Source organism: Sinocyclocheilus grahami, unplaced genomic scaffold (assembly GCF_001515645.1).
Source record: "Sinocyclocheilus grahami isolate Dianchi unplaced genomic scaffold, SAMN03320097.WGS_v1.1 scaffold11.1, whole genome shotgun sequence".
NCBI classification, from domain to species: Eukaryota; Metazoa; Chordata; class Actinopteri; order Cypriniformes; family Cyprinidae; genus Sinocyclocheilus; species Sinocyclocheilus grahami.
In genome coordinates, this window is record NW_015505190.1 from 2161806 (window position 1) to 2185141 (window position 23336).

The 23336-nt window shown below is 37.7% G+C and overlaps 2 protein-coding genes across 5 annotated transcripts in view; one reads left to right on the forward strand and one right to left on the reverse strand.

Moving 5' to 3' along the window:
* Positions 1-13136, forward strand: part of LOC107595624 (zinc fingers and homeoboxes protein 2-like) — a 15356-nt gene extending 2220 nt beyond the window's left edge. The window contains exons 2-4 of one of the 4 annotated variants that reach the window (XM_016286106.1): positions 3060-3159; positions 9368-11950; positions 12251-13136. In XM_016286106.1, the coding sequence (XP_016141592.1) occupies positions 9523-11940 (2418 nt within the window). In that variant the 5' untranslated portion in view covers positions 3060-3159; positions 9368-9522 and the 3' untranslated portion in view covers positions 11941-11950; positions 12251-13136. Of the gene's footprint in view, positions 1-1874; positions 2202-3059; positions 3160-8383; positions 8632-9367; positions 11951-12250 lie in introns of those variants that run through there. The other 3 variants (XM_016286122.1, XM_016286115.1, XM_016286098.1) reach the window with 3 other exon arrangements.
* LOC107595682 (derlin-1-like) lies at positions 12845-23265 on the reverse strand. The gene is made up of 8 exons (XM_016286178.1): positions 22906-23265; positions 19256-19367; positions 17811-17875; positions 17460-17486; positions 15146-15241; positions 14996-15048; positions 14759-14869; positions 12845-14569 (listed from the first exon to the last, which is right to left on the reverse strand). The coding sequence occupies exons 1-8, from the start codon at positions 23056-23058 to the stop codon at positions 14425-14427; spliced, it is 762 nt and encodes a 253-aa protein (XP_016141664.1). The 5' UTR covers positions 23059-23265; the 3' UTR covers positions 12845-14424.
* Between the last annotated feature and the right edge of the window lie 71 nt (positions 23266-23336).

Here is a 23336-nt window from a genome sequence, read left to right on the forward strand (position 1 = left end):
TACCTGGGCAGAGTCTAGACAGGGCTTTCTTCTGTGTAGATATAAATTCTATTCTTTGCATCAGCTGGCATGGCAGGGTATGATATGACAGCTGTCATAGCCTACCCTGCTCACCCAGTAAGTCTGTTTGTTTAATTAATTAATAAATAAAAATAATAAATATTTTGAACACTAAGACAAAAAGGAAGTAATAATTAATTGGCTTGGGTATATATAGGCCTATGTTCACGAAAGAACTGTCATTTTGACTGACAACCGGAGAAAAACAGATATTAAATAGCCTACTGTTAGAGTTTTATAATGTAGTCTTGTGTTTTATTAAAATTGATTATAATTTATATGATATCTCAAAAGGATATGCACTTGTGTGCAGCGTGAGCTGCTGCGCACTCGCACTGCAACGCAAGGTTTTCATAAAATATTATAATTTGCCATTTCGGTTTGTTTCTCACCAAACCCTCAGTATACCTTCAGAATGCTTGGAATATACGCCACGAGATGCATAGGATTATTTTACGACAGATATGCATCTGCTTCAAAACAACAAACAAAACCTGAGGTCACCATTCTCTGCCATTAAATTGGCAAGTGCGAGCAGGACATTTTTGTGTTATTAAGTAATAAGCCTTTAGAACAACATTAAGGTGAGTAGTCACTCTAGTTCACACAGTTCCAATAAATTGCAATGGGTTAAATAAACTCAATAAGCAGACAGACACGACTACAGTCAAGCGCAGACCAGTATTGAAGTGCACAGGAAATAAGCATCAGTCATATTTAAAGCAGTTTAAATTAATATTGAGTACTGATTGATGTTCACTTGGATTTTTTCCCCCATCTAGGAAACGGGAAAGAGTTGTACATTCAAAATAACAAAAAAATGCCACACACATGAACCACAGGGAATACTCGTCTTTTAAAAGGCTTAATTTAGATGATTTGACGTTAAATGCATCATATAAGTCACTTTGGAATAAATCACTGTAGGCCTATGTGTCATGATAAAAAAAGTGACTTTACAGTCTGGAAATACTTTAGGCTATAGCAAATTATTTCTTGGACCCCCTATCACTTTAAGAACCGCTGGTCTACACAGAAGAAAGCCCTGTCTAGACTCTGCCCCGTTACGAGTTGTGTCTAGCTATTCATTAGTCTGTTTGATGAGAAAAATATGAAATTTATAAAATGGGTTATTAATCCGTACAACTGGTGGACTATTATTGTGCTGCATGATACTGCAGAAGAACTGATGACGGCACGGTTTGATCTTCAGCTGACCAATCAGCAGAAAGGGGCGTTTAATTCCCGCCCACATGTAGAAATCAAATATTCAAGCTGTTTTCTCATTTTTCTACTTTCAATATTAAATCAAAAAACGAATGATCGAATGATACACGGATTATGTTTGTTGACTTTATCTAGTAATTTATTTAGGATTATCAATTAGTACCTCATTTCATTATGTTGTTTATTAATCTAAGCTGATCTCTAAAAACTGGCTTAGAACTAAACAGAATATTGTTAATATACACACTATAAAGAAACAGCTATTCTTATGTGTTTGTAGTTATTTGTTTCCCACTGTGCTCACTGAAGGGCATTCGGATACAGTTTCACTGAAGTTTATTCTGTATTTACGCCATTTACTAAACATTCTCGTTCTTCCTGGCACAAATACACTTGCCAACCTTTAGCGTTCACCTTGTGGGTCGTAGTATGTAAACAGCTCTCATTACAAAGGTTTATTCATGCAACCAAAACTGAGGCAACTTTTACAAAGTAGTGACGCGTATTGTCAAAAGTACAACCCTTTTTGAGTTGCTCTGGCACAAAATGCGGTTTGTGCCAGGTGACTGACTGGATTCAAAATGGCTGCCCGTGTTCGTGAGGAGCTGACGTCTTTGAGGAGGTGGTTGCTGCTGCCTCTGCCTCGTAGCTCGTGCTGTTGGTGACTAAGCCGACAGTCGCTGATGTCACAGCCGTGGGCTGGGCTCCCTTGAAAGCTGTGTATTCTCTGTCGGTGCTGGTGGTCATGACTCCACTGAAAGCAGAGCCTCTTTGTGAGGGAGTCTGGCCTCACGTTGGAGCCAGGTTATTTATTAGTCATCACTACTAAAGCTATTAATTTCCCTCTGCGTTCATGTCCTGGAAAAGAGAGAGTCAGAACTGACGTGTGTGACAAGCTGAAGTTGCAGTTGAAGGTGGCATACTATCTTAATCATTTTTTTTTTTTACTAGACCGCTGCATGATGAGTACAACAAATCATGATTCATCACTATTCATGTCATATCTTGCAATCATTTCTCGTATATGATTATTATATGTATTTGAGCATGTTGAATGCGTTTGAGTGGCAGTGAAAGCAGCTGGGCTATTATACAGATGGGCCTCAGCATAATAGATTCTTACTTGAACTAGGCTTAAAGAAAATAAAACAATGCGTTTGAGATGGTTGTTTTTCTAAAGGGAGAGAAGCATTCAACCTTTTGCAGTTGCTCGCTGTTGAGCGGCCTGTTGCCAATATTCTGCCCTACTTTTGCAGTAGTGACCCAGCTTTTTTGGAGGTGTAACGGAGATGCTGCATATAACTATACTGACCATAATATTGAGTTGCAGGATAATAAAAATTCTTAAATGACACTGATGTTTATTCATTTGCATGTGCAGGCGGATACATTTTAAAGCCTGTAGATCCTCAGGTGACTTGAACTATATTCACCTTGTGTCTGAACTGCTGTATAATTTTTAGAGAAGCTAAACTGTTATAGCAACTGTGAAAGATGGTGTTGCTCCATCAGGGACATGAGATAAAATGAATCAAGCCTAAAGACGTTGAGTTTATGCTTGAGTCTTATCAGTGCACTGACCTGAACTTACAGTATGGAGAAAAGAAAATAAGGGTTTGCAGTCAACAATATCTGTCACGTGGAGTGTCTATTTTTAGCTTTGAGTGGAAGTTTATTATCTTTGAATTGGTGCCTCTGAGGCCTTGTCAGAAATGGTGCTGTTTAGATGAACTTCTAAGATACAAATACCAATTCAACTGTTCTTTTTATAGGTGAGGAGAAGCTGGGTGAAAAAGGTGGCAGAGTAGGAAAACTTGCCACATAGGACCTATCAAATATTATACTCCTAAAAGGGGAGACCATCATTGACAGGTGGGCTGCTGATTTAAAAAGATTTATGATGATGATGATAATGTAATGATATTGTGAGTCCAAACAGAGCACAACGTTGATGTTTGTACAGCAGAGACAGACCATGCTTCTAGTGCCCTAATTCATGAGCTTGAATAATTCAATCATACAATGTAATTCAATAAGTTTTCATCCTGTAGAGGATTTCAGACCTTGAGAGGGATAGATAATAGCTCAGAATGTGCTTGTACCAATAAACAGTAGTCAGTGAAGATGGTCCATTTTAATGTGAAATTTTAACTTCAAAGCTCTATTTAGTTGTATGCCTGAGCTGAGTTGAAGAATTTACCCACTCCTCGTGTCCCTTTCATACAGCTCACTTATTTTTCAGTTCCTCTGCTTGTAATGTTTTTCCTGCAAATCTGCTAACACTTCTAGATGCTAGATAATAAATACAGTGGGTTGTTTGTAGGTGACCAAATACTTATTTTACCAAGGAATTTTCCAATTAATTCTTTAAAAATCCTACAATGTGATTTTCTGGATTTTTTTTCTCATTTTGTCTCTCATAGTTGAGGTATACCTATGATGAAAATTACAGGCCTCTCTCATCTTTTTAAGTGGGAGAACTTGCACAATTGATGGCTGACTAAATACTTTTTTGCCCCACTGTATATAAAGGAATCATACTGAAATTATTTGATTAAATGCAAATGAGCTAGGGATGCATCGTAATTAAATTTATGACTGATATGGGTAAATAATCATTTTCATATGATGTCCAATAAGCAATAAATTCCTCATATAAATGTTATATTGTGTTTAAACAAATGAAAATATATTAAAAATACTATAAAATAAAAATCAATTTAAAATCTACAGGTGATTTTAGGCATAACAACATTAGAATTTACCTTATGAAAAATTATATTCCTTTTGTGGTTTGATTATTAAATTTTGATATTAAATTATTTTAAAGGATTAACTTTCAGTGAGTGTTAGATGATCACAAAGGTAATCTAAATGTAAAAATAACGGCCGATAACCAATATGGTATCAATATATCGTGCAGCCTTAGGGTCTTTGCACACAGAGTCCGAAATTCCTGTCTGAAATTTTTGCACATTAAAAAATAAATATGACCTCATGTTTTGTCAATCACGTTTACACACTGCCTCTGAAACGTTCGTCCGTCATAAAACAATTCGGATCAGGTTCGATTTTCTGTGTTTTCGCATCCGTAGCAAGCATTTTAATAGGAAAGGATGACAAATACAGAACAAACGCTTACAAAATTCCGGACTCGGTGTGCAAGGACCTTATAAAATGTGCAGTTGTGGCATCATTGCACAACAAGACAATTGTGATTTAATTTCCAATTTACATCAGTATGTTGGAATGCATTAGATCAGATGAGGAAAGCGATAAACATCTCTAAAGTGGTTGTGTTGGTGTGGAGTCATGCAGAGCTTTCAATCTCAGTGGGATCGGTGTTATTCGGGCCTCTTATATATCATGAATCAAACTCACAGATGGATGACAGCAGTGATCACTGTCCAGTGGTATGAATCTGATATCCGTTGAGCAAACGAGTTGTCGAGCATATCGGAGGCTTAGTAGAGCCTGTCTTTTTTGTTTTAAAAGGAGTTTTGCAGAGAAGGCAGAAAAAACAGTTGACATTCATGTCCGAATTGGCTGTGGTTAGTGTTGTATAAAGGTTATCAAGTCATCAGATCAATAGAGGCTGTTCAGAATGATGAAAACCTGTTTAATGTCATTGTTCAATGAAAACATTTGCCAATGTAGATACACAGCCATGTTAACCAACCGGCGTTACCGGATTAGCATTTTATTTAACAAAGTATTTCATCCGAGGCTCATAGACGCAGTGCTCAAACATGACCCTGATCTCTTGATCCTCAGCGTGACCCTTTCCATGAGTATTTCATAACTCTCTGGGACAGCAGCCATATAACTTAGTGGTCGACCACAGAGATTTGGTTTCTTTTGAAGACACTGTATGCTGCTGAGCAGCCAGACCTTTACAGATGGCTTTAGCAGGAACGCCATGCCCTCTGTCTCTGGTTACTTGGTCAAAATTAAGCATGGTTTTCCCTGCATAATAGTGACCAGTTTCAAACTAATGCGCTGTGGTTCGTAAAAATCCTTTGTTTTCATTGGATATTGATTTCAGATCATATGTGACCCTGGACCACAAAACCAGTCTTAAGTCGCTGGGGTATATTTGTAGCAATAGCCAAAAATACATTGCATGGTCAAAATTATGGATTTTTTTTTATGCCAAAAATCATTAGGATATTAAGTAAAGATCATGTTCCATGAAGATATTTTGTAAATTTCCTACTCTAAATATATTAAAACTTAATTTATTATTATTAATATGCATTGCTACGAACTTCATTTGGACAACTTTAAATGCGATTTTCTCAATATTTAATTTTTTTGCACCCTCAGATTCCAGATTTTCAAATAGTTGTATCTCGACCAAATATTGTCCTATCCTAACAAACCATACACATATGGAAAGCTTATTTATTCAGCGTTCAGATGTATAAATCTTAATTTCGAAAAATTGACCCTTATGACTGGTTTTGTGGTCCAGGGTCACATAATTCTTTTGAATTATACTTTTTGCCACAGAATGAGTCTCTGTGTAACTACACAAGGCAATTTCCATGAATAGGTTGCAGTTTGGTGTCCCATTACTTTTTCTCAAAGCTGTAGAGGAACAGTTTTCATGTTTGTTTGTTTTTAACGGTGAAAACTTTTTGACATGTTACCTGATTTTTAGCCAAAAGGTTATCTAAAATGAGATTAACCTTTTTGGTTTTAAATGCAGACTTTGATCAACATTTGAACAGATATATTGGCCTTTAACTGTGGCCAACAATTAAAATTATACAACAGTTTAATTTTTGTCATAATTGTGAATTAACGTTAAATTAATTGTAGCAAAGCTTTTTTAATTGGTAAATAGGCCTAATTATAATTATAAAAAAAAACTATTTTGCTATATCTCATATTTTGTGTGCAACCTTGTTAATGTCACTTTTCATTGACTGTTCAGAAATGTTTAATTTTTTTATGTTTAATTAAATTCATGTTCCTTACTGGGAAAAAGTAAACTGTATTTAGACACGTCCCACATTTTGGTAATAGAGTTGAAAAAGCTGCAGTCTTTATAAAACGAGTAAAAAATTAATTCTCATGTAATATTTTGTCTGACTTTCTGAGGCTGACAATCTGTTTAAAAAGTTAAGCACACCCTCTCACTGATCATTTGCCGAAAAGATAAAAAAATACTTTTTTCATACTTACATTTGTAATCTATTAAAGGGGTAGTTCATCCAAAAATGAAATTCTGTCATTATTTACTCACCCTCATGTCGTTCCAAACCCTCTCAGATTCCATCAAAAATATCTTAATTTGTGTTCCAAAGATGAACGGAGGTCTTGCGGGTGTGGAACAACATGAGGGTGAGTAATTAATGACAACATTTTCATTTTTGGGTGAACTATCCCTTTAATGGAACGTGCCAGGAAATGAACATGCAACCAGACATTTGTTTCTGTGTTCTCAGTATCAACAAGACGCACATATTAGCATTTTTTTTATGTTTAGTTTTGCTTTCTTTGAATAAGCATAATTAATGCACCCACTCGTACTGATTCACGAAACATGCATCAGCATATACACAAGTATACAAATCTAGAATTAATAGGATGAATACAATCTCTCAGTGTGGGTTTCACCCCGAAATAACAGGCTCGGCCAAAAATAGGAATGTTCCTCATCTGGATTTCTGTGGAGAAAATCCCTCCCACCTGCGACTGGGCCGTTTCCATGACAATGCATGAGTCCAGCTTTTTCGAGGCTTGTCCCTTGGTACCCCAAATCACTGAAAGCCTGGACACCTACCCAAAGGACTTTGCTCTGAGCTCTGTGCCATTTTCCTACTGCAAAACTACTTCATCCTCACATATACCCACATTCATCCTCATTTAGACAAATTATTATTTTCACTCTTAAACAGTGTTTAGTTCTTGTTACTACAACCTTGAAATGGAATCTGTGGCGCTAATGTTTAATAAAGAATGTTACTGAGCATCAGGTATCACTGCTGCTGTGGATCCAGAGACCTTTGCCACCTCATCCTAATATTTAAAAGGAGTCAGCAGTGCCCACATTTTAAGTCTAAAAATTGGTGAAGGGGGTGTGATCTATACCAATTACACTCAACATTTTTGTCAGAATTATCATGAAAAATAGCACTCTGTGCAGTGCTGCAGGCTTCTAGAGCCCCATTTGATGAGATTTAAATTAATTCTGCCTCAATCCCAAATCCCCCCCCCCCCCCATACTGTGCTCCACAGTATTAACAGAGCTCAGTCTCCGCCCCTTCACAGCGGCTTCTCAGCAACATCCTCTCCTGGAAACACGCATGTTAATGCATGGGAATCCATACAGGAGGACCAATATGTGCTTTTCTGTTTTGCAACAGGCCGTACTATGTTACAGAAACTGCTTCATGCTGAACACCCTCCAGCTTGTGTTAACATTTAGTAGTCTATTGCTCTAATATTGATGTTACTTTAAGTAGTCAGTAGACAGTGTCAAATCCTTTCATTTAAATTCTAAGATTATGATTATTTTTCTTTTTGATTGCTTTTAGTTATTTGCCTTTAACACGGTCTTAAGTTCACAGCATTCAGTTTTTTTCTTGTGTCAATAACAGCTATTGGGACTTGAGGCTAAGTAATGTTTCTTTTTGAATGGCTTTAGATTGAATGTGATCATAACTTATGTAGTCTCATGCTTTCTCATTCTTTATTGCCTGTAAGCCCTTGGCAAACATTTAAAATTCAGAGTTTGCATGGTAAGTGTTTTCCCTTTCCTTTGATTTTCATGAGGTAATAAATATACTGTCTGATTTAGGTGAATCTCAGTCTCTCTATCTTTCTCTTTCTCTCTCTCTACACACACACACATTAAATGGTAATAAATGTACAAATGTTGATTTTTAAAAAAAAAATTTCATCTGAACTTTGTCTTTTTTGCCCTTAGCACAGTTTTCTCAAGGAAGAAGAAGAAAAAAATAATTTCTAAGGTTACATTATACTGGTGCTCTCCAGAGCATGTGAGCGAAGTTTCCGCTCTATGGACGTGCGCTCCGCTCAGTCGCTCTAACCGCACAAGCAAGCGCTCCGTTAATAACCGCTCCGCTCCCCCTCTGCTCCGCTCACATGCTCTGGTGCTCTCACAGTGAGTTGAGGCTGTGATATGAGATGCTCAGGGTCCCATCCATATTTAATCAGTCTCCAATGTACTGAGATCTGCTGAGGGCAACACAGGCCTGAGGAAGGCCTATTATTGGATAGGACAAGTTCAGCCTAGCACAGGATGTTTTTGCCCCTCCCATCCGGATTGACCACCATATTGCTGATGCCTCTAATTTAATACACAGCACTGGGGTGTGTATCTAAATGCTTTTAAGCAGGAGATGTAACACCTCAGCTTAATTTTTAATGAGGTTCTGCAGTCCTTTGTGATGATTTTCACACTAAATCAAGCTGTGTTGCACCTGAAGTGACAATTAACTGTGATTAAAAAGCTGATACCTTTTGTGTCACATTGAGGCATAGAGACTTGTACGCCTTTAATCTTTATCTATCTGCTGTTTTAGATCGTGAAGAACCTTGAAAAACTGCATTTTCATATTAATTATCTAAAGGCAGTCACACACCAGATGCAGCAGAGTCAGACACAACTTGCAGCATCTTAAAATCTAAACCAGCGTTTTCTCTGAATCTTTGCACACCGCACACTGCTCAAAATTCTTCTGTGCAATTCACAAGTTTTCCAAGTTTGACCTTATACAAATTTTTAAAGAGGGACATGTATATTGTAGGCTAGAAGATACCTTGTTTATAGACAAATTTTCAGTAGCAGGTTTGTGTTTTTGTGGCTTGACAACTTGAATTTGGCCTACTTTGTTTCTTGTAATTTTTTTTTTGTCATACACCAACCTATAAAATTTCATGTTAATTCATGAAAAAGTGGAGAAACCTTTGTATGTGTTTTTTGTATTTCACTGTTTCCATTTTGAATCTTATCAGTTGACTTAGAACTGAACATATACTTGTTCTGTGTGCTATGAAAATCTAGTTTTGCTATATGAATACTTAATTTGTATTTTTTTTTAAATAGACTGTGTGATCTGGGATGAAGTCTCATGAAGTCTTCCATTGGAGCTGACATTCACAGTCAGCAGAATCGTCCTTTACTGATCCTTCACCAGACAAAGACCTGCCCATTGCCCATCAACAGAGTCCCCCTGCACTGTACCGTCTTACTCCCTGACCATGGCTAGTCGAAGAAAGTCTACAACACCCTGCATGATCCGACCGGATGACTTGGTAACTGCAGACGATCCAGAAGAAATGGATTCCTGTGTGGACGGTCCAGAAGAGAATGGATGCTCACATGTGTCTTCTAGTGAGGACTGGATGGATAGGAAGAGTTTTGTGAACTCTTCGCAGGAAGCAACAGAGCTGGAAAAACCTGAAGTGAAAACACGACCACAGAGGAAACTCCAGGGAGGCTATGAGTGCAAATACTGTCCCTTTTCCACACAAAATCTCAACGAGTTCAAAGATCATGTCGATTCCAACCACCCCAATGTTATACTCAACCCACTGTACTTGTGTGCGGTATGCAACTTCAACACAAAAAAGTTTGATTCTTTGACGGAACACAATGAGAAATGCCATCCTGGTGAGAGCAACTTCAAGTTCAAGAGAATCAAACTCAACAATCAGACTATTCTAGAACAGACAATCGAAGGTTCGAACTGTGCCGTCATCTATGATACCACCAGCCCTCAGTCAGGAGATGACTTTACTGCTTTTCCTCTGAGCAAATCCAGTACTGTTAAGGTGGGTAAGCCCAAAGCAGATAGTTTACGGTTGCAGGACGATAGTCCGCTGGACAAACTCGCTCAAGATCTACCAAAAAAGCAAATTACTGCGGTGAATGTGAACGGGACTGTGATAATCCCAAATGCAACTCTTAAGGATGGCCTCTCTCATATAATGCCATCCTTGCAACGCCCGCCTAACTACAACTTGGTACCAAAAATCGCCGTCCCCTTGAACACTTCAAAATACAACCCCTCGCTAGATGGCAACTTGACCCTCATAACCTCCTTCAACAAGTTTCCGTACCCTACCCAAGCAGAGCTCTCTTGGCTCACTGCAGCCTCCAAACACCCCGAAGAACAAATCAAAGTGTGGTTCACTACCCAACGGCTAAAACAAGGTATCAGCTGGTCTCCCGAGGAGGTTGAGGAAGCACGAAAGAAGATGTTCAATGGAACGATTCAGCCTGTTCAACAGGCGTTCACTGTCTTACCTGCTCAGTTAACTCAGTCCACTAAAGCTTCACAGCCCCTTATCCAGACCGTCCCTTACCATGTCCTTGGACAATCTGGCCTGGTGTTAGCACCGGTTTCCAATGGCTCAACTACTACTGGTGCTGCTTTCGCACTAACAGTGACAAATCAAATAGCACAGGGTGTCAAGAGGGCCCACAGAGCACCACTGGTTGCCCCAGAGATAAAGAGGCCTTCAATAATTCAGTCCGTTCAGAGCACTCCCAAGTCTGTCTCTCCGACACCAAGCCTTTCTTCAGATTGTGAGAAAACCCCTGATCAGATCAGAGAACTGACCACCAGCTATGCTCAGTGCCAGTTTCCTGATGATGAAGAAGTGTATCGTCTCATCGAGACGACTGGCCTCTCCTGGGGAGAGATCAAAAAATGGTTCAGCGATCAGCGCCATGGAAACCATAAGGCAGTGCAACAGATTAAAACCGACCTCTCTTCGAAGGACAGCCAACCGCATAAGCCTGTCGCCACACAGTTTCCCCTACTAGAGAGAGTTAAAGGCAAATCCTCTGAACAAATGAAAAAGTTAGAGGAGAGTTTCCAAAGGACTAGCTTTCCAACCCAGGCTGAGATAGAGCACCTTGTGGCGGACACCATGCTCTCCAAAACCGAAATTGATTGCTGGTTTACGGAGCGCCGTGCACTACGAGACAACCTGGAGCAAGCCTTGCTCAACTCGATGGGCTCAAAAAGGCTGGAGCATCACCTTCAAAGGGGGACACTGAATGGAGTCCATGAGCAGGACAGCAGAGTCAGGGACTCGCCTCTCCCCATTCTCACGTCTTCAGTGTGTCCAGAGACCATTGATGGCAAGTCTCTCTGCCTTCTTAAAGACATGTTTGCACAAACCCAGTGGCCCTCACCAGAGGAGTACAACCAACTAGAAATCCAAACAGGGTTAGCTCGTACAGAAATTGTCCGGTGGTTTAAGGACAACAGATCTGCTCTGAAAAATGGGACGTTAGGTTGGATGGAGCAATTTCAAAGTCTTAGCAACAAGAGACCGAATGGACAAAACAGCTTGTTGATCTCGGAGCAGGCCCAGAGTGTCCTACAAAGGCACTTTCAAGAGACAAAGGTACAAAAAGGGGAGGGTTTTGAGAAGCTTGCAGAGCAGTCGAAACTAACCAACCAGGACATAGTCGAATGGTTCACCAGTAAGCTGGGCCACAACATGCCTGATATCAGCAAGAGCAAGGACCAACATGGACAGGCGAGTGTAGATGGTAAGAGGTGGGTTTCCTTGGCAGCTGACAATGAAGGCAAAGATTATGATGCACAGAAAGTGGAACGTGACCTTGAAGTTCTGTCGGCAGAGCACAGAGTGACTGGATGAAGTGATAAAGGTAATAGTCCTTTTTTATTTTAACTAGCTGGTTGATATTTTGAATGGAGAAGGACTGAGAGTTTCTTTCCCTGAGAAATAGCTGCTTCTCATTATAATGTAGCAGATGTGGTTGAAAGACACCCAGAATGTCGTCAGTCTGTAATTTTAGCCTTTAGAGAAACAGCTTGACAGCGAGTGAGAGGGCAGAGCCCAAATTTAATGTGTGCTGGGAGGGGGGCAGTGTGTCAATTTTGGATTTTCTTTCAAAGCTTCATAATTTATGTTAGTCAAGTGGCATTTGTTGCTTGTTCTGTTGCAGAAGAAAACAGGCTGCTATGACTCAACTAGATGGGCCTGATTATTAAGGAATGACCTCTGTTGTCGTGAATGGAACCAATGATCTCATATCTGGACTGGACGAGATGGATTTGGGAGCATCTGTGAAACACTGTCTGGAGAGTGACTATGGTGTGCCAAAGTTTGACTGCTATGTTGTTATTATTATATTTGTTTTTTAAAAGGGCCCTTGTAAATATTTTTTCTGTACTTCAACAGATTTGTAAAATTTTTTGAAGAGACTTTTGTTACATTTATAATAGGAGTCCCAAGACATTTCCCTTGACCCTTATAATGGAATGTTCAATCATTTTTGTGAGTGGACACAAAACTAACCCACCTGCTGGTGAAGCTGGTGTAAAACACAATGTGGTCCATGATGGCACTTAATATTTCAAGTGGACACATACAAGCGGTGCTTCAATAAAAAACATCTCATTCCAGAAAACGAGGTGATATTATGGACTTTTCTTTGGACCATAAACACATTGCCTGCACTCTTTTACTGTACCTTATTGCCAAGGGTACAGAGCCAAGCCACATGATGGACATAATCAAAACTGAAATCAATACAATACAGAGATGCACAGCACATGTTTATTTGTAGTTATAGGCTAATTTCTGGCAATATTACAGTAACTGCAAATTTATCCGTATCATGTTGGCTTTTTCTGGTATCCAACACGTAGATCCATTTTTTCACTACTCAGCTGTGAACTGCTTTCAGCTCGCTTAAGTGTATTTCTTTTTCCTGCAGCTGCTTTAGTGTCATGTTCAGACATGTATCAGGAATACTGTACTGCTACCAAGAATCCTGCTTGCTCTTTATAAGAACCAGTCTGCTGTAATTCAATAAAACACAACTGATTGAAAGCCTGCTTCGAGTCTCATTGGTTACACAGCAGCATCATTGCCAAAGTAAAAAAAAAACCAGACCTCAGTTTGATTAGGAGCTGCTAATTTTCTTACAGTAAGTTTCTTTTCAGGGTGCTGCAAAATTTAAATGCAACTTTAAGGCGCCTGTATCCTGAGTGTGTCCCTCAAGACACTGAACTCAAATGTACTCAAATTAGTGAGCACAGTTGCTGTTTACAGTTTATTTGTAGCATCGGTAATTGAACAAGCACTCAATGAAATGCAATAATAAAGCACTAGAAATGTAAACTGAACATTTTAGTAAAGATTGTGGTTTGGAACAGTAGTAACAAAGATTTTGGCAAGAGGTCACTTTGTATAACTTTGATATGACTGTATTACCATTATACACCATATGCACATAAAGGTATTTGGATTTTGTAAAGCACCTTTATCCAAACAATGTGAGGGACATAATATCAAAATATAATTTAGTGCATACTAAAATCAAATATGAAAGCAATAAATATAACTTTCAGTGTACAAATAATTATAAAACTTCGGTTTCTGTTTGCGGTCAGATGGCATGTGTACGTATAAGACTAATCTTAACTTAGTTTAATCATAAGTAATGTGTGAAAAGTGCATGGCAGTTTTACTGGAAATGGTTTGATAAACTTTACTCAAGGCTGGCATCTAAACATAAAACAGATGGAAATATGCATACATGTATAAAACAGACTGAAATATGCATAGCACTTTCATCTGAATGTTCTGATTGGTAATTCAGTTCATTCGCAAATGTAAAGCATAAGTAATGCTTAAGAAAATTTACAATAAATTTAACCTAATTTAGACAAATGAGGTGATTTAAAAAATATATATAGATTGGAAGTCCATTCCTAAACAACCATGCTAACATACAATCTATACTGAATAGTTCATAGAGAAATTAATCAGATACATTTGACTGTGAGCAAGTAACATGAATACGCTGAAGGATGCAGTCATATTATGGGAAACACAATTAAAGTCCCCTGAATTTCCTACAATTATACCAACTCTGCTACTGCACATATTTTTGCAGACTTTCTGTACACACTGTGAAAGTCAATAACAGTGTGATGTGACATTGAGAGTAAGAGGAAAATATGTAACGCTGGGAAAGAGCTCCGTCACTTTTCCTTTTGGGTCAGAAGAAATGCAACAAACACATATAAACCCAAAACATATAAAATTCATATTCTGCAGCATTAATGTTAGAAGTTTATGTATTTATCCATTGATGGAAGTGTCAAGACTTCAGTCGTCCCCCAGCCGAAAGCCTTGACCCCAGTTATGGCGCCCCCCTCCTCCACCTCCTGCCTGCTCTTGGGGCAGAGGTCTCCTGCTTGGAGGAACGCCGAATCCAGAAACCCCACCTCGTCGATTTGGGAAAATCTGGTACCTGAAAAAAGAATTTATGACAATAAAGCATAACAGTATCATTGCTGTGCACTAAACCCATAATAACCCCTAACTTGTCACTTTCATTTAGCTAAAGATTCATAAATTAGTAATTTGATTCATTCATATCAGCATTGCTTGACTCATAATAACAGGAAGCTGAGGCCAGCTGAGCAGCCAATAAACTCACAGGAACTGTGGGGTGGAGAGGAAGGACCGGCCACCCAGGTCCATGGGGTATTTGAACATCAGAAAGAAGTAAAGGTGACCAACTAAGTTCCCAATCAGCTCGTTGACAATGCTGAAGAAAGAAATGGTTATTGTTACAATAATTATTATGTGACTATGATGACTCAATGTTATACAACATCTACATCAAATGACTATGACATTTGAATATTAATCTGTGTGGGGGGAAAATTCTTACGAGCCTCCGATGATATAGTTGAATCCCAGAATGACCCAAGGGAGATAACAAGCCTGTGTTAGTGTGAACATGAACAGGTTTTAGTGTGGAGCATTAAAATACATCAGTATATCATGTAAAATCATACTGTAGTAATAATGCATTGAATACCTTGAATCTGGTGCCAAACCAGAAAGATACAATCGTGTCACGATTTAGTTGAGCCCAGACGTACAGAACAGACATGATCAAAGGGATCATCAGGAGCTGCAAAACACAAACAAGCCAATATTTATGAACAAATTAATAATGAAATGAAAATTAAAATGTAACATTACAATTTACAACATTGCAATGCAAAAACAACTAATAGGTTACATTAAAAAGCTTAATTAACTCCATGGGAATTCCAGCAGTGCAGAAGAATGCTCATAAATCACACAAGGTTGTCATTCAAATAAGCAGCACAAGGTTTCAGATGATTTTAGAAAGACAAAAACTGCTTTGAGACCATTTTTAAATGTCTTCATTTAATGATGATTTACACCAAATAAGAGGGGCAACATTTGCTTCTGGTGCAATTTCAAGTTTGAAAGATGATGTAGGGAGGCAGGGGGCATTTTCTGGCTGAGGGAGCACTGATAATAAGAGATGTTTCTTGAGCACCAAATCAGCATATTAAAATGATTTCTGAAGGATCGTGTGACTCAAAACTGGAGTAATGACTGTTGAAATTTCAACTTTGACATCACAGGACTAAATTGCATTTTAAAATACACTGAAGTTGTGTTGAATTGTAATAATCTCTCTAAATATTACATTTTTGATCAAATAAATGCATCCTTTCTGAGCATAAGCGACTTTTAGAAAAGATTATCACACTTCATATTTAGTGCTGTCAAATGATTAATCGCATCCAAAATAAAAGTTTTTTTTTACAAAATGTGTATACTGTGTATATTTATTATGTAGATATAAATACTAACACATGCATTTATATATTTAAGAAAAATTTTATATTTATATATCAAATATATTTTTATATAATATAAATGATATGAATATAAATATATACACGTAAATATTTTCATAATATATACTGTATGTGTGTGTCTTTATATATACAAAATAAATATACACAGTACACACATATATTGTGTAAACAAAAACCTTTATTTTGGATGCGATTAATCACGATTAATCGTTTGACAGCACTATATTAAATATATTTTTAATAGTACCTTCTAGTGTTAAAGTCTAGAGTGTTAGCATCTGTGATTTATGTCAACTTTTAAACAACAACCTAGCGATAAAATAGACACAAATTCAAATTCAAAGATATTAAAACTTTAATACTGGATAACTAAAATTATACTAAATACAAGAGCAATTAACAAAATACCATACTAACCAATTAAAAATAGTGCTCTTTATACTGATAATGAGTTCAAACAGATGCCATTAATACAGGTAACGAGTGGAGGACAGAGGAGCCTCTTAAAGAAGAAGTTACAGGTCTGTGAGAGCCAGAAATCTTGCTTGTTTGTAGGTGACCAAATACTTGTTTTACCGAGGAATTCACCAATTAATTCTTTAAAAAGCCTACAATGTGATTTTCTTTTCTCATTTTGTCTCTCATAGTTGAGGTATACCTATGATGAAAATTACAGGCCTCTCTCATCTTTTTAAGTGGGAGAACTTGCACAATTGGTGGCTGACTAAATACTTTTTTGCCCCACTGTATATATAAATACACACACATGCATGTATATATTTAAGAAAAATATGTAACGTTTATATATTAAATATATTTATATATGATCTAAATTATATGAATATAAATATACATATGTAAATATATGCTGTACGTGTGTGTATTTATATATACATAATAAATATACACAACACACACCACATATATTATGTAAACAAAAACTTTTATTTTGGATGCGATTAATCGTTTGACAGCACTAATTAAAAATAATCACTTTTTAAAGAGAGAATGAAGACAGCTTAATTATTTGACTTGCACCTCAGCAGTGCCACAGGCTGATTGTCTCCATGCCACGCTGTACTGATGCAGTAATTCATGCAAAAGGAGGCCCAACCAAGTATTGAGTACATGTACGGTAAATGAACATACTTTCCAGAAGGGCAACAGTTCACTAAAAATGTTTTTTTATTGGTCTTATGAAGTATTCTAATTTGTTGAGATAGTGAATTGGTGGGTTTTTGTGAAATGTGAGCCACAATCAACACAATTAAAAGAACCAAAGACTTAAACTACTTCAGTATGTGTGCATTGAATTTATTTAATACACGAGTTTCACAATTTGAGTTGAATTACTGAAATAAATGAACTTTTCCACGACATTCTAATTTATTGAGATGCACCTGTAAATATCCTCCACTTTACTAAGTGCCAATCATACAAAAAAGTGGAAAATTTCACATTTATAAAAAGGAAGAAAAAACTCAGACTAACCTGCATGTCCATCATTAGGCCTGTTATCTGAATTATAAATGTTAAGGACAGATAAAGGCTGTGTGTCAAAGGAAAATGAACATGACTCCTAGAAAAGCTTTTTCTTGCTGAGTGGACGATGTATAGCATGAAAACCACATCTGCAGAGGATATTAAATCATTTAATGCAATATTCTAAAATCCTGAATTCAGCACATCACATTCATTGAGTGAACTGTTAATGGATATGCGCTGTACAGACGCAAATCATTTGATGACAATGCCTAATCACTTGTCTGCGTTGCACTGAATGACACATTTTATCTTATAATAAAATATTACAGTACAGTGTGTACAGGACAGAAAGGATACAACAATGCAAATCCAGTTGAATAGAAGCATGAACATGTAGTCTGCTGTTCTTCCATCAAAAGCTCCTGTAAAAGGGAGAAAATATGATGAGATGTCACGTCCCATAGTAATCATCACTTCACTTCCTGATTAAATAAAGTTTTACACATAAAGAACAGTATTTGTATTTTTTTAACTCTGTACATCATAGTGAGATATGACAAGTCATATTGTAAGACTAGAAAGATGCTGAAGCGGGTCACCTCACAGGGGCTACCATTTTGAAATAATTTGATTAGCTGAATAATGAAATGAGTAATGAATAATTACTCTTTATATTAGTAACCCCTATTATTGGACATTTCTGCTCATGGAATAGAATAAATCATGATTTTTACAATGCCTTCAGTAAATGAAATATTGTAATGCTGCATCTAGACCACTAGGTGTCAGTATAAAAGGCCGTTCACACAAATAACGATAATAATAACTGCATTATTGGATTTGGGTGGATTCTGACTGGCTGGCAATGTTTTTTTTATCAGATTTTTTTTTAAATTGTTCTGAAAGTGATTCCGATATTGTTCCTCTGTGTTATATATTAGGACAGCAAGTCCACACAACAGTTTCAAAAAAACTTTCCAGCTGATAAAACACTGACAGCCAATCAGAATCCACCTGACTTAAGCATTTAAAGTGGCAGATGACAAACCTCCAGGTAAGAATGAATCAAAAAATACTGAGCGCACTTTTAAGTCCAGTCACACATTATTTTAATGAAAGGACATTTAATATATTTTAGGAAACAGAAGCTACCTGTTTCAAGCCTTGAGGAGTACTGGTAGAGGAAATACAAATTAACCAGGTATAGAAAACCCGTCCCTGGGCCAACTGGGAAATACAGTGTTGCAGATATTGGTCTCCATATCTTTGAAATAATTTGATTAGCTGAATAATGAAATGAGTAATGAATAATTACTCTTTATATTAGTAACCCCTATTATTGGACATTTCTGCTCATGGAATAGAATAAATCATGATTTTTACAATGCCTTCAGTAAATGAAATATTGTAATGCTGCATCTAGACCACTAGGTGTCAGTATAAAAGGCCGTTCACACAAATAACGATAATAATAACTGCATTATTGGATTTGGGTGGATTCTGACTGGCTGGCAATGTTTTTTTTATCAGATTTTTTTTTAAATTGTTCTGAAAGTGATTCCGATATTGTTCCTCTGTGTTATATATTAGGACAGCAAGTCCACACAACAGTTTCAAAAAAAACTTTCCAGCTGATAAAACACTGACAGCCAATCAGAATCCACCTGACTTAAGCATTTAAAGTGGAAGATGACAAACCTCCAGGTAAGAATGAATCAAAAAATACTGAGCGCACTTTTAAGTCCAGTCACACATTATTTTAATGAAAGGACATTTAATATATTTTAGGAAACAGAAGCTACCTGTTTCAAGCCTTGAGGAGTACTGGTAGAGGAAATACAAATTAACCAGGTATAGAAAACCCGTCCCTGGGCCAACTGGGAAATACAGTGTTGCAGATATTGGTCTCCATATCTGTTGAGAGGACACAGAAAAAATTATAAATGACTTGACACAGATTACCGTTGGAGATGCCCACTGATTCTGGCATATTGAAACAGATGCATCAAAGTACTTACTGATTTAAAAATCAACAGACATAAGATACTTAAAGGGATAGTTTACCCAAAAAAAAGAAAAAGAAAATTCTGTCATTATTTACACATCCTCATGTTGCTTCGACCCTGTATGCATTGACTTTCTTTCTTCAGTGGAACATAAAAAATATATATTTTGAGTGTTTTTGTCCATGCAATAGAAGTCAATGGTAAACAAAATGGTTTGGTTACCAACATTATCTTACCAAAAATATCTACCAAAATATCTTCTTTTGTGTTCTGCAGAAGAAAAAAAAGTCATACAGGTTTGGAACGGCATGAGGGTGAATAATTGGTATTATCCCTTTAAACTGAAGTAGAATTACAGAAAACCAACAGGCACTGAGAATATCTAGCAAGCAGCATTTGTATGCAGTCGCCAGCACTGCCTGAAAGTTATAGCTGCCATGCTTGCACTGCAGATTTGATTCCCCACACATTGTGGACTCATTATCCATGTGCCTGAGCACGACTGCAGCTATTACACCAGACATCACGCTCTGAGAGGAACAGACACTCATCTGGTCTGTTATCCAGATTTGTTCGGTAATTCCCAGACTACAAAAACTGGGAACAACAAACACACTCCCCTGCACAAATTTTTAACACTCTCCGGTGTTTAATTTGCTCTAAACATGCACATGCACACCTTATCCCTCTCTATAGTCCTCGGCTGTCTTGTTCTCCTCCCTTTCCCTGTATCCCTCCCTCACTTCTAGTGCTTTCTCTCCTCCCTCCGGCACACACAGAAACCCTGAGCTAACAGGGTTTTCGGTCTGGGGGACTGTGAATCCGCTGAGCAGCAACGCTTTGATGTTGGCGTCTGAACTGGCTCTGCGGTAGCCAGGCAGGCCAATGGCCCCCTCGCGCACTGCAGCATAAATCACGCCAGCTCACTTGTGTGGAGAGGTGACCTCTGTGGACTGCAGCATAGAGAAGTGGGTTAAAAAGCACAGCAGGATTGGTATGCCGCGAGAGGACAGGGAGAGGCTTATTTGGCCGCTTCTCAACCGCTAAATGGTTCCTTAAGACAAATGTGCCAATGTGAGCACCGGTTCACTGTGACAAAAAAGCTTTATGTTACCCTTGGCTTAGCAATGTATGCTCTTTAAAGTGGGTGATATCACTCATTTTGCTCAGATATACTTTACTTCCTATATCTGTGCCATAATCCAGAAGAAACCTGTACTGGCACAGGGGTCATGAAATGCTAGCTAATAGTGAGCAGACAGGAGTTAAGTTTAGAGCATGTTCAAAGGGAGTTGATAAATCACAGACACGCCATATAAAAAGGAGCTCAACATTTAAGTTCCTAAATTACAACTAAAATTGTTCAACAAAAATGAATCACAGGTTAATTAGCCATTAGCAGAGGTCAAATTAGTCCATGCCTGAATTTCAGGTGCATCACTCATGAAAACGTATCTTGGGAAACAGATTTAAAGCAATAATGCTGCCATTTACAAACTAGATAAGCCCAAGAAATATCAGTGAAATCTCACTGTTAAAGACATAGTGACACGTGATGGATGCTAAACGCTACCAAAATGACCAAACGATGTGAGGTGGGTTTAAATACATATTAAAATAACTTCTTGTGGGCTTTACTTCTTAAGGAGTGGTGCATTATCCCACTACACACAGTTTAGGACTTGCATGACAGCTTTTCAATCTTTTACATGCCACAGGCCCCCAAATATAATCATCTTCTTGCAAGGGACCCCCATCCTAAAGTTTAAAAGAGCTACATATTTTTATCTATAAAAAAATGAAAAGTAAAAATCTGTGTAAAATGTTATTTGGAAAATATTTATGTCTTGGTTTTACATTACATTATTAAATGTTTCCATACTAATAGTGCTGCAGAATTATTAGATGTATAATCTATTTATTTGCATAATTGTTTAAAAGTATTTTAATTAAATTATTTTATTTTTAATAAATATTTCATTTATTTAGTTTAATATGAGATTTTAATTATTATTTATTCATTCACACTGATGATCTCTAAACTTTTCCAATGACTCCCTGAACCCCAGTTTGACAACCCCTGCTTTAAGTACTAAAACTGTTCTGAAGAAAACGATGTATATAATCTAGGCCTATACATAGGTTTTTGATATTAACATGATAGTTAACCACCCAGAGAAGCTCATAATTTGGTGTAATAGCAATAAGGATGGAAATAATGGATACAAATGTTTCTTAAAACAAAATGCTTGGGGCCACCTGGTGGAAATTACTGGCACCGAAAACAATAAATATCATATTTTTGATAATTAATTATCATGGTTAATTACGTATTTTAATAGATTTTCAATACTTAGAGGTTAGGCAGATTGTAAGAATGAGGTATTAGAAAAGCCGACCTCCACATTGTGGACAACAGAATAACATTATTTCTAATATATGTCGCAAAACTCTTATATTACCTAATTAGTTATAGTAAGTTAAAATATTTGCCATCACAGTGAGAAGCAGTTATTGTAAAAGGCCAAATTAATTAGGCAGCCCATGAAAGCCTGCTGTCCCGGAAGTGTAGCCTCGGACGCGTACTCGACTGTCATTGGTTGAACAGAGCAGCCTGGGACGCGTTCAGTGTTACTGTTTTTTTCTTCTTCTGTGGGTGCGCAACTTTTGATTCAAATTGCGTTTTCTGTCTTTCAATACTATAATAATATCACCAGTATAACAGATTAATGGTGACGTACAGATGGAGGGATTCGGTTAAATAAATGAGGATACTGACCATGCACAAATAGCACGTGTTACGCTCTCTCTTACCATTCACATTCTGCTTAATCATAAAACATCGTATTAAGTATTCGTATCCGCTTCAACAACCTTTAAATACCTAACATTAAAACTTCCTAATGTACAAAAAATATTATATAATAAACCACGTAATTTAGGCAACCAGGTGCACGGCGCATGAGATTTTGAACACAAATCACTAAACCGTCTATCATCATTTACCGTTCACTACAGCACAGTTCTCCAGGACGCAGCCCATGTGTGGGCATCAGTTTAGAGTTGTGAACTAAAATGATTTTTAAAGTCTTTAATGCTGGTGTTATAGCTGTTAACTTTATGAAATGATCCGCGGCGCTGACGCTCTCCAGACGCGGAGAAACTCCGCCTTTGTTCGTAACCACTCCTCTAGCCCCAGCTGGCCCGCTTTGGCCCAAGGTTTTCGTCAGGCCAAAAAACCCGGGCCTTTGGCCTCCGAGGAAGCTCCGACGAGGCACGATCAAGCCCCGGAAGTGACAGTGGAAACGCACTAGCACGCCCGCTTTTGGCCCGACAGTGGAAACGCGGCTAGTGTAACATTACTCCAGTGCGGGGCCTTCAACAAGGCCTTGTCATCGCTGCTGTTGTCTAAACTCTCACTACTGTTAAATTGAACGTAAACCTACCTGGAATTTATGAAAGAATGCCTCCGGCCATAACACGAGATATATAGGACTGATTAATCCCAACTTTCCTATTAGCGGCACTGCAACTGAGCCAGCAAACCAGTAACGAGTGATGAAAGGGATGTTTTTAAACCAGTCCCCGATATCTGACATCTTGCCATATGATTGGAAAGCCTGGAGATTCTCTGTCGGTCCTCCACCGATGCAGCTTAGGGAAACGAGCAGGTGCAACAAACGGATCTGTGATCACAACGCAGAAATGCTGTTTCAGTCTTCTTCTATTTTGGTTACCCTGGTGTACGCACTCCTTCCCCGTTTAGTTTACATGACGCGGCAGCGTTGTTGCGATTGTCCGTTAGATTTGACTGTCAAATTAACAGTCATGCAAAGAAACACGGGGATTTTTTCGAATTCGAAAAAAATAATGTTTA

Coding starts and splice junctions, on each gene's coding strand:
- LOC107595682 (XM_016286178.1), bottom strand. CDS start 23,058: ATGTCAGATATCGGGGACTGGTTTAAAAACATCCCTTTCATCACTCGT. Junction 17,876..19,255: donor CTCCTCAAGGCTTGAAACAG/GTAGCTTCTGTT, acceptor TCCCTTTTACAG/GAGCTTTTGATGGAAGAACA. Junction 15,242..17,459: donor GCCTAATGATGGACATGCAG/GTTAGTCTGAGT, acceptor TGTGTTTTGCAG/CTCCTGATGATCCCTTTGAT.